General features: G+C 37.2%; 1 protein-coding gene across 2 annotated transcripts in view; it reads left to right on the top strand.

The window, feature by feature from the left end:
• XPO7_1 (Exportin 7) overlaps positions 1-18,326 on the top strand; it is a 72,364-nt gene that overhangs the window by 12,493 nt on the left and 41,545 nt on the right. For both annotated transcript variants that reach the window (XM_051212786.1, XM_051212787.1), the window contains 4 exons: positions 2,763-2,840; positions 8,790-8,939; positions 11,295-11,525; positions 17,349-17,753. In XM_051212786.1, the coding sequence (XP_051068700.1) occupies positions 2,763-2,840; positions 8,790-8,939; positions 11,295-11,525; positions 17,349-17,753 (864 nt within the window). The remainder of the gene's footprint in view (positions 1-2,762; positions 2,841-8,789; positions 8,940-11,294; positions 11,526-17,348; positions 17,754-18,326) is intronic.

Genomic DNA, 18,326 nt, shown 5'->3' with positions numbered 1-18,326 from the left:
AACATCCTTCGTTTGTGGTCAAACTCATGGTCACCCGGAGTAGACCGACGGGCTTCAATGAGTTGTAAGGAACCTGAAGAAACCCAGTACTGAAAAGCGAGACGTTTCGCAAACCCACAACTGACTGTACCCGCCATTTTCATGGCGTCATGCAATTGCAACCAACGCTCATCTATACTTTTCGGTGGAATGGTAGCTAGCCTAGAAGCTAGCTCGATTCGATACTTACTTGCAACAGGAGTTGCAACCAGCTTGCTAACATCAATCCGTTGGTGGCGGTCACTTCGTTGGCCACTGAAAAGTAAGGTAATATTGGCGCAGACCAAGGCATGGTCAGAGTCCAGATAGGTACTCCAAAATGAGCGGCAGTCTTGTACACAACCACGCCAGCGGTAGCTGATCGCGATGTGATCAATCTGAGTCCAGGCTTGAAATGCAGAGGGAGGACGCCAGGTGGCACATCGGCGATGACTGTGCCGAAAGTTAGTGCTAGCCAGAAACAGGTTGTGGTCTGTGCAAAGTTGCAGTAGACGGTCCCCGTTATCTGTCCTGCGACCAACGAGTCCCCATCGGCCACCTAAACGACCTGAGCATTCAAGTCTCCGGCTAGTACTACAATATCTGTCGAACGCACTTTCTGGAGAAGGACAGATAACTGGTGGTAAAACTCATCCTTGATTGCATCCGGGCTGCAATCTGTCGGGGCATAGGCGGAGATGACGAAGAGACATCGTTTCTCACGCCGATTTCTCCTCACTTTGATGGAATTTTCTAATCTAACAGCACATAACCGACTCTTAATGGGGATTCAATCGATTAGTGCTGCCTCAGCTCTAGTGCTTAGTGCGACACCAACGCCAGCAAAACCAGACGAAGATGCCACAGGGTCCCCGGATAAACGCACGTAAAACAAGCTTTTTGAAGCGACAGATGGAGATCGAATTTGTAGTACTTCACCAGAGTCTTGAATACGGGTCTCGGATAGACAACAAACATCAATATTAAGACTTTTCAAAGACATAGCCAGCCCTATCTGTTGTCCGACCTGCATAAATGTGCGAACGTTGAAGGCAGCCAGTTTGAATGGTGCACGTGGTTTCAGAAAAACTGCTTCAGTTCTCGTATTCGGTGATAACATACAATTTTCAACCGGACAGTGACTCGAGAACGTTTAGATACAGTGGAATTTCCACCAAAGACGAGCCGCTGTATAAGTATAAAAGAGGGTGAATAATGACGTAGTAAATAATAATAATAATAATAATAATAATAATAATAATAATGACAATAATAGTAATAATAATGATAGTATTAATAATGACAATAATTGTGATGATAATAATTTGAATCAATTGATTGTTTTTCGAAGCGAGAAAAGTAATTTCCATAGACATAAAGAGTTCATCATTTGTGTGTGGGCTGTGATACTGCCCGGGTGCCCAAACCGAAGCAGGAGTTCTCGGGTATTGATCTCCATCCAGAAGGTCCACTTATCGACTTAGAATACGCAGATGACATAGTCCTGTTTGGTAAAGACGCTGACAAAATGCAGAGTCTTTTGGTAGCACTAAGGAACAATGCCAGAATGTTTGGAATACGCTTCTCTCCCTCTAAATGCAAGTTGTTGCTTCCGGACTGGTCTGCGTCAACACATGAACTAAGGATAGGAAGTGAAGTAGTCGAACGCGTCGACAACTTCACTTATCTTGGAAGTCTGATCAGCCCTAATGGGTTGGTGTCCGACGAAATCTCAGCACGGATCCGAAAAGCTCGCTTGGCTTTTGCCAACTTAAGTCACCTATGGCGAAGGCGAGATATCCGTCTATTAATAAAAGGACGAGTATACTGCGCGGCAGTCCGTTCTGTTTTACTTTACGGCAGCGAAACATGGCCTTTAAGAGTAGAAGACACTCGTAAGCTACTAGTATTTGACCACAGATGCCTTAGAAATATTGCTGGCGTCTGCTGGGATCACCGGATAAGTAATAGTGAGGTTAGACGCAGGGTATTAGGGAATGATGGTAAATCAGTTGATAAGGTTATGAATCTTCATCGACTGAGATGGTTGGGCCACGTGTTACGTATGCCTGAACACCGATTACCACGACGTGCAATGCTAACCGGTGTAGGGGATGGTTGGAAGAAAGTTAGGGGCGGCCAAACCAAAACGTGGCATCAGTGCTTGAAGTCACTAACTTCCAGTCTGAGCCATGTTGGTAGATGCAGACTACTTGGTTGGGGTCCGCGTGACTATCGTAACCAATGGTTGGAGACTCTTGGTGACATGGCTCAGAATCGATCACAATGGCGTCGGTGTATACACTCCCTGTCTTCCCTTAAACTAAGAGATTAAAATCGCTTCATATCTTTCTTTCTACGAACCAATTCTTTCTTCTTGTATTATATCTCTATATGCAATCTTTCTCTTATATATTACCACCTTTGACCCAACCACTGCTATGAATCCGGTGTTCAACTTTGTTGTGCTGATGCGGTATGGCAACCTGGACCGATGCACATATGTGCCTGGTCCTATGTTGTAGCTGACTGACTGACTGACATTCATTATAACTGACTGATTAGTAATGTTACTTGATCACTACTTGATCCCACCCGTTTATTTTCTTATTGCTATATTATTTAATCAATTCCAATCAAAAGTCCGTTTTCATTTCTTCCTGAGAAAATCATTATTTATTAGCGTACTTGTACAATATTTATGTTTATTCATGTTAGCTCTTTTTGCTTTTAATCGTTTCCAGTGCGGTCAAACAAGCGCAATTCTTACTGGGGTGCAAATACTCAATAATTTAGTTTCGGAAATGAATCATGATTGTGAGGTAGGTTTTTGTTAAAATGTATAGAAGTATGTTTCATTGTTGTTGCATATTACTCCATATTATATCTTACCAGTAATCAGATTCAAGTCCTCCTAGTTTCAGAGCGACCCCATCATCTTTAAATCATTGGATCGGGATCTAGTGGTTCACAACGCCAACTTCCAATCTGTTTGTAATAAAGTATGACAGTCATCCAATGCCTCCGCATTTGACTAACCACCGTCCGATCCCTGATGCAGGAAATTCTCTAACTAGGTCGAACCAATGTCCGCTTTCCAAAAGCTCTATCCCATGTCATTCTATAATGGAAACAGTTAGCAATTAACGTAGATTTTCTGCATCTATTTTCAACTTTCGGTTTGTAGATTTATCGAATATTTGGCATTTTTTCAATGATATAACGCTGCTCTCAGTTGACAAGTTTTAGTTAAATATTCTGGTAATGAATATGAGTTGTTCCCTGCTGGTGTACTAGGCAGTTTTTTTTCACAAAAAATTTAAATCCTATGGGAAGATAACATATGTATCTGAATTCGAACTCATAAGTTTCTGTATACTTTCAAACGATGCTTTGGGAAATCATTTTGATTAATGAATGAATTACGTGCTACTAGCTGACAAGCCCTGTTTAGATCACTTTATTATAAATGTAACCTTTTTAACTGTGAAAATCACACGATAAGAAATGTATAGTCATATGTTAAAACGAACATCTTAGTATCTGTCACTTTTGATCCGGAAGTCAGTCAGTCAAAACTTAGAAGCTGTACGCATGTCCATGAAGCTGTCAGATGGAATCCATGAATAGTCGAGGTAGTGTAATGAACGAAACTCAGGTGCGGACAAACAATTTATCATTTAATGCCGAATTACAGAGTTCTTTCGTAAAATGTGAAAAGCCATACATTGAATACTTCATTTGCAAATCTTCCATCAATTGTCTCGAATTTCAATGTTCCGTCATTGCTATAACGATTACTCTTTGTTTACATTCCCGTTATCTTCAATTCGGTCTTCTCAACCTTCCGCTGCCAGGTATTCCGCTTCTGACTGGTGTTACATACTGCTCATGTTGACAGATATAAGTAGCACACATCACAGTAGCAACAGTGTCAGTGGTAATAGGAAAGACTAGGTATCGACGGTACGGCTCGCAAAAGATGTATGGATTAGTAATATTCGTAATATTAGCTTATTATCCAGTGTGATGAGTTTTCACATTGTTTTTCATATTATTTCCTTCATTATCTTTGTTTCCGCTTAACCTCCATTTACTTAGTTGTCCGTTTATTTTTATATATAAATGTTCTTAAGAAGTATACGTGTAATCAAGTTGTTTGTAATGTACCTGCGCTAATCTATCATATAGTTTTGGTAATCTTCGTCTTCTTATTACGCTATCCAAATTTATCAAAGGGACCAATTACTATAAATAAATGAGGGAAATAAAAACCAAAAGAAGTTATGGGGAATTTAGAATCTCAAAATTTGGGAGAAGACAAAGAATGGATGCACCTGGGCAATCGCGAACGAATTTGAGCGATGTCATGCAAGGTCTCTAACCATTCGTTACGATAATCATGCCGCCCACAAACAGGTAGTCTACACGTATTAACATGACTCAGTCCAGTTGTCAATGACTTCATGGTTTCGGTTTGAGAACCCTTCGCTGTTTTCCAGCCTACTCCTAAACCAGAAAAACATCACACATCAAGGTCGGACATACGTAACACTTCCCAACCACCACAGCTGATGAAGATTTACTAACTCGCCAATCAATTTGCCGTCCTTATATAGTACCCTATTTCTAACCTAGGCATTGCTTACTCCGTCACAAAATACACGAGCAATGTTCCGAAGACACCTATAATCGAATACTAGTAAACTTCTAGTATCCTCTATTCCTAATGAGCACGTTCCATGTTCATAAAGTAGAACGGAGACAAATGCTGCACAGTAAACCCATCTTTTGGTTTAGAGACGTATTTATCGCCTACTCCACAAGTGACACATGTTGGGAAAAGCCAATCGAGCCTTCTGAATCCGTGCTGAGATTTCGTCAGACACCAGCCAGTTAAAACTGATGAGACTCCCAAGATAAGTGTAGTGGTTGATGTGTTCAACCACTTCACCACCAATCACTAATTCAGGCGGTAACACAAGCCAATCCTAAGGTAATATTTTACATTTGGAGGGAGAGGACTGCATGTGGAACATGCCCGCATTGTTGCTTAAGGTGGTCAAAAGACTGCATTTTTTCAGCATCATCAAATAGGACCACATCATCTGCGTATTCTAGGTCAGTAAGTGGATTTCCAGGTAGTCGATTAACCCCCTAAAAGTCAGACGACCAAAGCGTTGTCTCTAAAAGCATATGTATGACAAACTTAGATAAAAATGAAGAAAGCAGAAAGGCCTGATAAACAGCCGTGGCTTTTTACATCCAGTAAGACGCAGACAGATACGTTTTTGAGCTAGAGCATGATCTGAGTCTAATCAAGTGCTCCAGACAAGGTAAGAGTTATATCGAGCCTTTCCATCAATGGCTAGTTACAATGTGATCTATTTGAGTCCATCGATGAGTAGATTGTTGAGGTTGCCACGTCAGACGATGTTTTTCCTTATGTTCAGAGTTGATAATTACTAGGAATAGACAGTTATCTGAGGCTAATTGCAGCAGATGGTCACCCTTGTTTGTTGGCTGATCCGCAACACCATAAGATCTGTCTAAGTACCTTTCGTTTGCGTTTAGCTTACATACATGAGCATTAAAACCACCTGCCACTATCACTGTACCAGAAGTTTTTGAAGGATTGGATAACTTCCGATAAAATTCATTTTCAACTTTGTCTGAGCTACAGTCAGTGGGAGCGTAAGCATAGACAACGAAAAGGCGACGACGCATGAGCGACTTTTTATTGAGATCTGCCTAACAGAGGCTGTTATGCTTTCGGAATTAATGCTACCCCTACTCCAGTAGGATCTCCAGATACTCGAAGGTTAAATCGTGCCAGTCCTTCATATTGACAAGGTGAGGTCAAATAAATGACTGTACTTGAATCCTTTTTGTGCGTTCCAAAGGTGCAGCATACATCGATGACGCAAGATTCTCGAGTCGTTGTCTTATCTGACGCAAGGTTCGGACAGTAAAAGCTCCAACATGTAGTTTAGAGCTTGGTTTCAGAAGACTAAGAATAACATTTTGTGAACTCAGACCATCAATACTGGTAGTGCATGGTAATAAAGATGTGTGAGAAGGTTTAGTCGTGTGGATGAAATAATTATTAAGAGGTGAGTGATAAATTTGGTCGTCAATAAAATGATCTCGTGTTTTGTTGGATGTATGAGGGCGATTTTCCCTTCCCGGCTGCCCATACCGTAGAAGCATATTTCTGCTTGAGAAACCTGATAAGAAGCTGAATTAGTGGTGGTCTTAGTGACGGAGGCGGAAATATGTTGGGTAAGGCGTGACATCCTCAAAGTCATCCTTTTCTGACCCGACTGGCATAGTAGGACTTAAAGAGCATACGTTCCAACCAATAGACCTCGGTTGCGTTATCGTGATTGACTTCTTCAAGGTATCATCTACGGTCGGGAACCGGAAGTATATGAAACGTTCTTCTATGAATTATAATTCGACTTCTAGCAATAGCTGAAATAATCTGTAAAGGAACTACAAACAGCGTTTTGCAAAAACTTATCCAAACTGTCACGAACTTTTATGAGAAATTACTTACCCGCATGTTTTACTTCAAACTGTTGATACCTATCTAGGTTTTGATAATCTTGTTATCATTTCAGAGGAACGTTTTTCGAAATGTTCTAAATCAATTTTCGGAAGCACTTTCTGGTTTAAATCACGTTACTGTACTTACACTAAATAATGTTAGCTAACAATGGATCGAAAAATAGGTACATCTCAGTTGTTATCCACTCTTTATCTCGTAGTAGCTAGTTGCTTGAGTACCATTTTTGTTCTTTGTATCCTGAGAAACTGGACACCTGCACATACAGTCATTAATACAAGCGTGTCAACGTAATGATACGCCTTTTTCACTAAGGCTTTTCTCAAGCTTCATTTGATACGGTTGTCTAATTCTTGTCTCATTAGGTCAACCGTGATAATTTTGTATCGGTTTATCAGTGCCCTGGCTCAGTTCAATAGAGCATCTAGTTTGAGTAAAAATGGTTGTGTTTTGGAATGATATTAAAACCTTCTCCATTAATCCATCTTGAAATATTTTTATTTGGTTTCATAACAGCAATAATATGTCCATCCACTACCAAACAACCATCCGACTTTGAACTCCAATGTTATTTTCATGTGTATGGTTTAAATTCGTAATCGGTTACATCACATCCAAAGACTTTACTTTTTCATATAATTTGATCACTTACTACACATTTAAATAATATCCTGTATTTTCAATAAAACCAACAACTCTTCATAAGTTATGGTTTGCAAAGCTCTATTTACAGACTTCTATCATGTTTTACACCACGGTTCAAATATTACATTTGGACTGAGGTTGTGCACTTCAGTTAGAAATTATGCATTTAGACTATTCTTCCGTGAAATACAACTGGGGCTCAATTTGTTGTAAAATGAAATGAACATTTCTGACAACTGTCAGGTAGTTTCGTTCAAATTGAAGCTATGGGTATTTGTAATCAAAATAAAACCCAAGTAGTATATATGCTCAGTTGCATAGTGGTCGGGCTCTTCATAGGTTATATATTTTTTCCATCTCAGTTAATATATTCATATCATTTAAACTTTTATTGATATCAAATTGACAGTAAAGCCTTGCATAACCGATAATATACTCCGGTTAAATTCAATTTGAAAGTTTTGTGCTTTCTACCCTAAAGTTCTGACAAATTATAAACGTGTTGCTTCAAACTCATTTTGTTGTGAAGTTAAGATACTTAGCACCTTTGCAGTTATTTTAATCATTTCTATGCGAATTCCCATTCGCTAGTTTTCTAGTTTATCTACTTAATCTCATCTTATAATATCATAATGAAATAGACATGTAGTGGTTGTAAATAACCCGAACGTTGTTGCTATCTTGGGGTGGTGGTCAGGCTTGCCTATCGTGGTGAACCGGTCGAGCTATACTGGTTGGAACGACCATTCCCCAAGGTCCTACCATAACAGACAGGTCGGTTGAAGTGCGGTAAGACTAAAAGTAACAAACCCAAGGTCTGAAGGCGAAGACGTACTGCTTACTGTACGGAGCTGTGACGACAGTAAGGTGTTTCCTTCAGATAACCAGCATGACAGCGATGCTGCCTTCACACAAGAAGGGGTGGGGTTAGAAAGGGTCGACCCTAAAAATGCACACCTCGCCTTATCTCACAGATATACGTCTCCGGTGGTAAAGTCTCAACAAGTACGGAGCTAACACTAAAATTACTCACAGAAAGATCGTGTGTGACCAACCTCAAGCAGTTGTCCCTTGAGCACTGCGGTCACGCTCTCAGGTCACTAAGATGATCTTCAATCCAATATCCTTTTCAGGTACCTCTAGAAAAACCCTTCTACAGTGTGGGCAAGCGGGAAGTGATAACCGCCGTCCTCATACCTCTAACAACACTCGAGGTTATCAACAATTAAATGAGTTCAAATGAATAGAAACTATCTTCATATCATGAATCTCAACAGAAATTATCTGACTTAGTTAATAAGTGTATGCTCTTATACTAGGTTTCAGGTCACACATAATCATCAGGAGATGAAGATTAAGTAAAGCAAATTAAGATAGATTTTCAATTCACGATTTATCAAGTTAATACAGATTTGTTATTTAATCTTACTTCCTTAACATCGAAACAAACTTACACAATCACTTAATAAATGTTATGTAATAACTATTTTCTAAAGTGTTTTATACTATTCATATGCTAAATTTTAATTCATTTATTTTTAATAATTATTATATTTAGTGTGATGTTACTCGTGCAATTTTCTTACAACGTAAAAGATCTTCATCATTTCGTGATCTACTACTTTTGCCTATATTTCGACTTAGTTTGAACTTACTACGAGATGCTGATCAAAATTTAACTTCTTTAGATTTGAATAATCCTGAACAAGTAAGTAAATTGTTTTATTATATTTTTTAATTTCCTTTGAATACATGGACTTTATTTAAGCTGATGAAAAAGTATTTATTTATTTATTTTTATTTAAACACATAAACATTGGTACAAATAGATATGGGCCACATAAATCATTCGATTTGTGTGACGACTGGGATACTGCCCGGGTGCCCAAACTGAAGCAGGTGATGTATAGTTGCTAGCAGTGGAATCCAGGATGCGCGACACTTCATCCTATTTGGGATTCGTTAGCTGGATGTACCTGCATCTCAGAGTTGATGTTTACTCTGGGACTTGAACCCGGTACCGTTCGATTCAAACGCTATCGCGTTATCCACTTAGTTACTGAGTCCTGATAGCCACTTGCGTGTACAATGGGGTGAAGTTTAAATTCACTTAGGTAAAGCTTTAAAAATAAATACGTATTATCTTTATTTTGTTAAATGAAGTTTAAAGTTTTACAATATGAAGTACTATCTGGATAATAATTACAAACATTCCATCCAAATAAGCAATGATGAATAGTGGCTAGCAGTGGAATCCAGGATGCGCGACACCTCATCCTATTTGGGATTCGTTAGCTGGATGTATCTGTATCTCAGAGTTGATGTTTACTCTGGGACTTGAACCCGGTACCGTTCGATTCAAACGCCATTCCAACTAGCTGCTGCGATAATCTTGCGGACCTCAACCATATAGTCTACACCTAACATGATTCATTTCAACAATGGAAGAAAGTTAGGAGAGGCCAAACCAAAACGTGGCATCAGTCATTGAAGTCACTAACTTCCAGTCTGAGCCATGTTGGGAGATGCAGACTACTTGGTTGGAGTTCACGTGTCTATCGTAACTAACGGTTGTAGACTCTGTGTGACATGGCTCAGAATCGATCACAATGGCGTAGGTGTGTATACACTCCCTATCTTCCCTTAAACCATGAGACTAAAATCACTTCATATCTTTCTTTCTACCAACTAATTCTTTCTCCATGTACTATATCCTTATACACAATGTTTGTTTTATATCTTACTACCATTGAGTTAACTACTTCTATGGATTTGGTGTTTATGTTGTTGTGTTAATAAGGTGTGGCAACTTGGACCAATGCAAATATGTGCCTGGTCCTACGTTATAGCTGACTCAGCAGTCAGTAAATTCATCAGTGGATGCAATCTTTTAGTTGGCTGGCGTACATTGATGGCATGAGAATCAAGGGTCTTAGTTTGTGGAGACTGTTATCTGAATAAACACAGGGCTCGGTTGTTGATAGCCCAAACATGTAGTTTGAAGTGCGATTTCAAAACATCTGTTACAGCATTCTGTGGACGTCAGTCGTTATCACTGGTAACACAAGTTGAAGAATTCAAAGATGGAAGATGAGGTTTGATAATGGAAATGGAATAAATATTGATAAATGAAGACGAGGTTGCACTATGAACAAAGTCGTTTTGAAAGCTACTTGAAGTATGAAGATAATCGTTTCTTCCTGGTTGTTCCTCACACCATAGAAGGAAACTTGTTTTGGATGAATTTTGAAAGAATGTTTGGTTGAGGGTGAACTTGGTGACCTAGGACTATAGGTGTGTAGTACAAAGTGCAAATGCTTTAGACAAGTCACGAATGACCTTTCTTTATGTAGTTCTTAAGATATAGAAGTTAGACCTTTGACGCCAGGAAACAACTATATTCCAGAGGACACCAGATACATATGCGCCACACAAATCTCATTTGATTTGTGCAAGGGCTGTGATACTGGCCTGGTGCCCAAACCGAGGCAGGTGGTTTTCTTAGGGTGCCATACTCGGAGTCTTCGACCTGAAGGTCTGATCCACAAGGCAGTGGAGCATCGTAGGGAGATGCATTTCCATGGTAACCGGTGACCAGCGATTGGTTCATATGCCATTTGTTCCTTCAGGATAGTGGAGCCAGCCCATGTGCACCATCGGTTTGTAATCCGGGTTTTCCAACTTGTCTAGGTGGACTCTCCGTGTCCACCAATCCGGTTAAAGCACCGTATATCTGCTTTTCGTCCTCTCAATTTCGTAAACAACACCCGTGGTGCAAGAAGGCAGTGAGTAGGACTTCCCTGGTGGAGGCTTTATACGCGTGGCCATATGAGAGCATTTGGAGAGGGAGAGTGAACTCTCCCCACTCTCGGTCGTACGAGGGCATTTGGGGGCATATAAATGAAAAGCTTTCCACTAATAAATTAAATAGATATTTAACTCTCTCAATTGAATGATTTTCACCTTTTTTATTACCTTAACAACACTTAAATGTTCACACCAACAGTAATGTTGTTATGATTGTTTCAATTGTTTTTTTTTCTCTTTTCTATTTTTCTTATAGCATGGATTATTTTCTCAAAGTTTACAATTAGTTTATTCTTGTCTTTCATATGATTTTATTGGAACATCTGGTAGTGTTAATAGTACAGTATGTGATGTATCTTCAAATGGTATGGATGATTTAGTTGTTGTACAGATTCCAACAAGTTGGCGACAAATTTTTCTTGATTCAGAGACTGTACCATTATTTTTTCGATTATATAAAAATTTATCACCTGATTTATCTGTTCTCGTGAGTGATTTATTTGATAACAAATAGTTGGTTTCTTAATATCTTTTTTTTCTCTGTCCAATTTTTATTTGTTTTTGTTTTAATTAATTAACTAATTGTGATTCTCAAGCTTTTCATTGAAAACCTGTGTGAACTGGATGGCCGTTTCATCTTAGTATGGGGTTTGTCGTGAGTGAGCATCCACTATCCTTCATGTGGAACTAAAACCCATGACCTTCGGTTTCGCGTGTGAACGCTTAACCTCCAGTACAGTTAACCAGTATTCAACGGTGTTAATGTCTAACTTCAATCGATTCATGGTTTTGCGCAACCCTTCATCCATTGTCTGAGGTGAATAGCTATCTCCACGCGACATGGATTGCACTCCATTGGTCACGGCTTATTAAAATTCCAAGGAATCCATCTTAAAGCTAGTCACTAGTGAGCATATGATTGATATCAGTATGAGGAATTCAACTGTTGAAATACTACAATCTTCACAAATCCCCATACTGATACTAATTTGTAATTGGTTTTCACGTTATCAGTGCTTTTTGTATTATACCATCTGGTACAATTGCGTATGAGTTCACATGTAATATGGACATGGTGAGAGAGAAAATTAGCATAATGAGTAACAATGGAGTGGAAATAATATCAATTTTAATGCAAATCTAAAAATAAAATGCAATTCAAAAGAATCAAATGAAATCGAAGTATGAGCGGTTGGAATTTACGCTGTACTTAGTATTTAAACGAATAGTATAAATGAGTGCTACTGTTTGATAATGTCCAACTATTAATTAGCGTTATTATGCTTGCTTTAACAAGGATGGTATCTTATCAATATGGCTTTGAATAGTAGTTAATGATTTCAGCAATCTTTTTATCCCTAACTTCTCTCAATCATTCTCATTTCAGATAGGAATGGACGTTAGAATAGATGGTAGTTATGTAAAAATAACTGATGCCTTAATCACATCAATCGGCAAATGCTTATGATCTCATCAATCCATTGGGCATCCTTATCTGATATCCTACGCGTAACCTTCACTTTACTGACTTGATGTTTGTTCTGTTCGTGAGTAGTGCTCTAAGTCACCATTAATTGAATCCTGCCAGCGTGTGCATATCTCTTACATTCATAGGCCATGTTCCACGGCCTTAATGCGATACACAAGGAACTGCTGTGTATCATACTCACCCCTTGATTGCCAAACTGAAATCTAGCTTAAAAATAAGGTGTAGTCTTGTCAGTAATAATTATAATCGTGATATAATAGGCGTAACCTAGGTTTTTTGTGGAGTGAATCATTCCTAAAAAATAATTCCAAAAAATATTTACTGAGTGCATGTTGATCTACGCGGCTCCTAGCCACATTTCAGTTGTGTAAGCGTTAACAATGTTACCTGGATATCAACACTGAAATAGTTCGAGGGCGTTCCGAAACTGTAAGCCATAGGTTGATTAACAATTGTTTCAACCATTAAGTCCTCTACCCTTCAAAGGTAGACTGACAGTTGTCCTTGAATCTAACTTCGTTTGGAGTCTTATTTGGAGCACTGTAGGGCGTTTTTTTAACTAATATATGTTAGGTTCAGGTTGTATTTGATATCCCAAAACATAACCAAAACCTTGAATAACACTTGATAAAGAATAACAATTCTATGTAGATTTATTCCATGGATATTCGATTTTGATATGAGTGTACGTTTTACAAACAAATTTAAGTGCCTAAATGCTACCTCGTGAATGGATGTTAATAGAAGTTATTGGAAGAGGATATCTTTTCTCATGCAAATTAAGTTTCAAATATCAAGAGTAACTAGCTTGCCCTCAAGTCAAATTATGTGACTCTTTTGTCAAATATCGATACATGTACTCGTCTTTGAATCATACTTTTTGTATAAAATCTATTAGGTGACCAAAACTAATGTAGCTGACACAGGATTCGAGCTTGTGATCTACTAGTTAAATATGAAATTCTTCAATCATTAACCCACTACTACATAGTTCCATTTAAAACTATTCAACTGAAATAAACAGATTAAACAATCTTGTCATAACATATATTAAGTTCATTTTTGTATTAAAATACTGTTTCATTCTTTCAGTTTGAGTTTGGAAAGGACAGGAGGCTTGATGGCCTGTGTTAGTCCTTTATTTCAGTTTGTTATAATTTGAGTGTAGAATATATCAAACTAAGTGATTTTTCTGTTAACGAAATATGGTTGACATATTAGTGTTTTTGCGAAATTTCAGAACACTTCTGTACATATTTAAGTTTTCTTACCTTCCACATAAGATCTACATACCTGTAAATTCAAGTTATATATATATATCTAACATTTACTTTTACCTTATCCTTTATTTAGGATTATTTTCATTACATGAAACCAGTAGATGGGACTTCCAGAAAAAAACCAATAAAATTCTTATCTAATGATAACACTACCCATTACGTTATTATATTATTATTTAAACAAATGAACATTGGTACAAGGAGGCATCACATAAATCATTCGATTTGTGTGAGGGCTGGGACAAAGCCCAACTCCACCTGTAGCTCCCCCATAGTTAATGCCTATCCCAAGCTTGGGATAGGCAGTAAGTAGGACTTCCCTGGCAGTAGTTTTATGCACGTGGCTATATGAGAGCATTTGGAGAGGGATAAATGACTATCTCTATTCTCTAGGTGTCATTACCAAGGTTTGATTTGATAATTTCGAATAAATTGAGCATTGGGTTGATTGTTATAAATAAAAATAATATATTTGTAATATCCCAATGAGTAGAAAATTGGATTTTTCTGACGTTTCGTGGCTTAGTGTAAGTCACTTCTTCAGAGAATAAATAACCAAATTAAATTAATCCAAGTTTAAATAGTACAACGGAACAATGCAAGAATAATATTTGATCAATCAAAAACAGGTCTGAACAAGTTGATGTATGTCATTTCTGTCAAGGTGATTCATAAGTGATAAGTATGTAAATTTGTGTATGTATGTATGTGTGCATTGTTTAGGAAAGAAAACTGTGTGACCTATATGGTAAGAAAGGATAGAGTTTAAATTTGTAATATGATAGTGTGAAATTGTAAATACGATCAGACTGAATGGTTAGGATAGATGGTCCAAGTAGGATGTATGGTAAGACCTTCCTTTCTATTGAGAGAAGTAGGATTAAGCATTATATGGAACGCCTCAGCTACCCTCCTTTCTTTGTAGTTGGAAAAGCCTTTTTGCAATATTTTGATATTTTTAAAATCGATTTGGTGGTTGTTGAAAATGGCATGAACTGCTATTGCCGATTTAATTTGAAGTTGGTTCAATTCTACGGGATTGTTCGGAGGTTTCTTTGTGTACCTAATATGTTCTTTGGCTCTAGTCATGATTTCGCGGGATGACTCTCCAATATAATAGGCATCACAATCGATACAACCTAATTTGTAGACGCAGTTCTGTGTGGACATGAAAGGGATTTTTTCTTTCAGGCGAACTAAAGTATTACGTAGTGTGTTCGTTGTTTTGTAATACACTTTAATTCTGTGATGTTTTAAGATTCTTTGAATTTCTTCTGTTGTGCCATGACGGTATGGTAGGACTACAGTGCCAGTCCAAGGCATTTCATTTGAATCATTATTATAATGTAATAAACTGTGTTGTTTTAATATGCTTCTAATAATCTTCATAGGAAAATTATTAAATTGTAAGATGCTAATTATATTCATTTGTTCTTTTTGTTTGTCTTCCTCTGATGTGATGATCTTGTTAGCTCTTCTAAAAAGATTTAAGGCTAGCGAGATCTTAGCACTGAAAGGATGTGCTGAATGGAAGTCAATATAACGATTTGAATGCGTCGGCTTTCGGTAAATGGATAGGTTTAGACTTCCATTTGGACTTCTTTTTACTAAGCAATCCAAGAATGGTAGCTCACCATGTACATTTTCATTTTCATTCGTGAATTTGATGTGCGAAGAAAGTGTATTTATTCGTTTTGAAAAAGATCGTAGATGAGTCTTTTTTATAACAACAAATGTATCATCTACATATCTAAGCCAAATTCGTGGTATAATGTTGTGGGCGAAGATATTTGATTCTATGTATGCCATAAAAAGGTTGGCTACAATCGGGGACACGGGGGATCCCATCGCTACACCGTTAGTTTGTTTGAATAACATACCGTTAAAAGTAAATAGCGTTGAATTTAAGCAAAGTTTTAAGGATTTCATGATTAGACTGATGCTTAACGGACATCTGTCAGGAAGAGTATTGTCGTTCTCAAGTAAACCACTAATGAATTCTAAGCATTTATCAATGGGAACACTTGTGTATAAAGAAACGACATCAAAGCTTACCATGATTTCATTCTTCTCGATGATTAATCCGGATAATTTTGATTTAAAGTCATATGTGTCTTTAATTATATTATGTAAGTTGAGTTGTAATGGTTTTAATATATTGCTTAAATATTTCGATAGTGCATATGTTGGGGTGTTTGTGAAGTCTACTATTGGTCTTAAAGGAATATCTGGTTTATGAATTTTTGGTAAGCCATAAAACCGTGAGACATTACTCTATCCTTTCTTACCATATAGGTCACACAGTTTTCTTTCCTAAACAATGCACACATACATACATACACAAATTTACATACTTATCACTTATGAATCACCTTGACAGAAATGACATACATCAACTTGTTCAGACCTGTTTTTGATTGATCAAATATTATTCTTGCATTGTTCCGTTGTACTATTTAAACTTGGATTAATTTAATTTGGTTATTTATTCTCTGAAGAAGTGACTTACACTAAGCCACGAAACGTCAGAAAAATCCAATTTTCTACTCATTGGGATATTACAAATATATTATTTTTATTTATATCTCTATTCTCGTCTGTACTATTTGGGAGTAAAAGTACCATTACGTACAATGCGATGGCTTCATACTAGACTTTCTAACACATTTTGAATCAATTACTTCATTGAATGTTAATTTGTGTGTATGTGTGTAGTAGTAGTAGTAGTAGTTGTTGTTGTTGTTGTTGTTATACATTGTTTAATTAATTTCGTAACATTTCTTATTATAAATTAAACTAATAAGTCACTTTCATTAATATAATTATTAAAACATCAATGTTCCATTTAAACTCAAGATCACGTTACTTTATCAGGGATCAATAAAAACAAAAAGATTTGTAAATAGTCATCCATTGCGGCAATGTGTAACTCTACAAAAATGTTCTTTCTTCCAAAGTTCATACAAGTTCATATGTAATTCAATTTAATTAATTAGTAATACTAAAAATAAACAAAAAAATTTCAATCATTGAAATCACGAGTCAATTGAAGCTAGACCATCATAGAAAACCTGGAAGCACTGGATGACTATTTTGTCCTAGTATAGGACTCCTCAGCAGTGCGCATCCACGATCCCGCCCGCCCCCGCGAGATTCAAACCCAGGACCTAACAATCTTGCGTACGAATGCTTAACCTTTAGACCACTGAGTAGGCCGGCCGGCATCCAACGGTGTTAATGTCTAACTCCAATCAATCCACGAAATTTCACCACCGCACACTATTGTGCTCAGTGAGTTGATATCTCACAATAGACCTGATTGAACTCCATTGGTAACGGGTTCTCACTAGAACTTTAGGAAATGCCCTCTTGAAGTCAGTCACTAGTGAGAAGATGAGTTTTTTCATGATTTCAACTATTGAAATTTCTAAAAATCTCCACAAAACCCTTTTCTGATAAATATTTTTTTAATTAGATTTTAATTATATTTTCATGAAATTATACTAATTTATTGATAATTTGTTTATTTTTATTTACTTAGGCACTTTCTTGTTTAGTTCAAATAGCAAGTATACGTCGTTCATTATTTACAAATGCTGAAAGATCAATATTTCTTTCACAAATTGTATCTGGTTGTCGTGATATATTGTTATCTGTTAGTAATATAACACCATCATCATCAACAGCAACAACTAATACTACTGTTATTGGTTCTCCGCATAATACACTTTCTAATACTATTACTACTACTACTACTAATAATAATCATAACAATAGTATGAACAATCAAGATTGTAATTTAATCAATAATCCAGAAGCTTATCATGAATTTTGTCTTCTTCTTTCTAGACTTAAATGTAATTATCAATTAAATGAATTAATTACACTTGATGATTATTCTTCATTTATTGAATTACTAACTATATTCACTGTGAATAGTTTAAAAGTAAGTTGATAAATTGTGAAGACATTTTTCTCTCTCTCCCTTTACTTTGTACCTTTTATTTCTTTATTTATTTAACCACATCAACTTTGGTACATAGAGGCACCGAATACATATACGCCACACAAATCATTTGGTTTGTGTGACAGCTGTGATACTTCTCGGTCCTCCAAACCGAAACAGGTGGTTTTCTTACGGGGCCACACTCTGAGTCTTTTTACTTAAAGGTCTAATCCACAAGACAGTGGAGCAACATTAGGAGATACATTCCCATGGTAGTCAGTGACAGATAATTACTTTATAAGCCATTTGCTTTGTCACAAGATCCTGGAGCTCATGTGCACCATTGGTTTAGAATCAGCGTTTTCCAATTCCCATAGATGGATCCTCCGCATCCATCAACCCTCTTAAAGCGCCGGACATTTGCTTTTCTTCCTGTCAATTTCTTGAACAACACTCCTGCCACGAGAAGGCAGTAAGTAGGACTTCCCTGGCAGTAGTTGTATGTACGTGACCATATGAGAGCATTGATGGTTCTGTCTTAAAATTACTTTTGAGCAATACCCTTTAAACACA

The sequence above is a fragment of the Schistosoma haematobium genome, chromosome 3 (assembly GCF_000699445.3).
Source record: "Schistosoma haematobium chromosome 3, whole genome shotgun sequence".
Taxonomy (NCBI): domain Eukaryota; kingdom Metazoa; phylum Platyhelminthes; class Trematoda; order Strigeidida; family Schistosomatidae; genus Schistosoma; species Schistosoma haematobium.
This window is presented reverse-complemented; position numbering and strand designations above follow the sequence as displayed.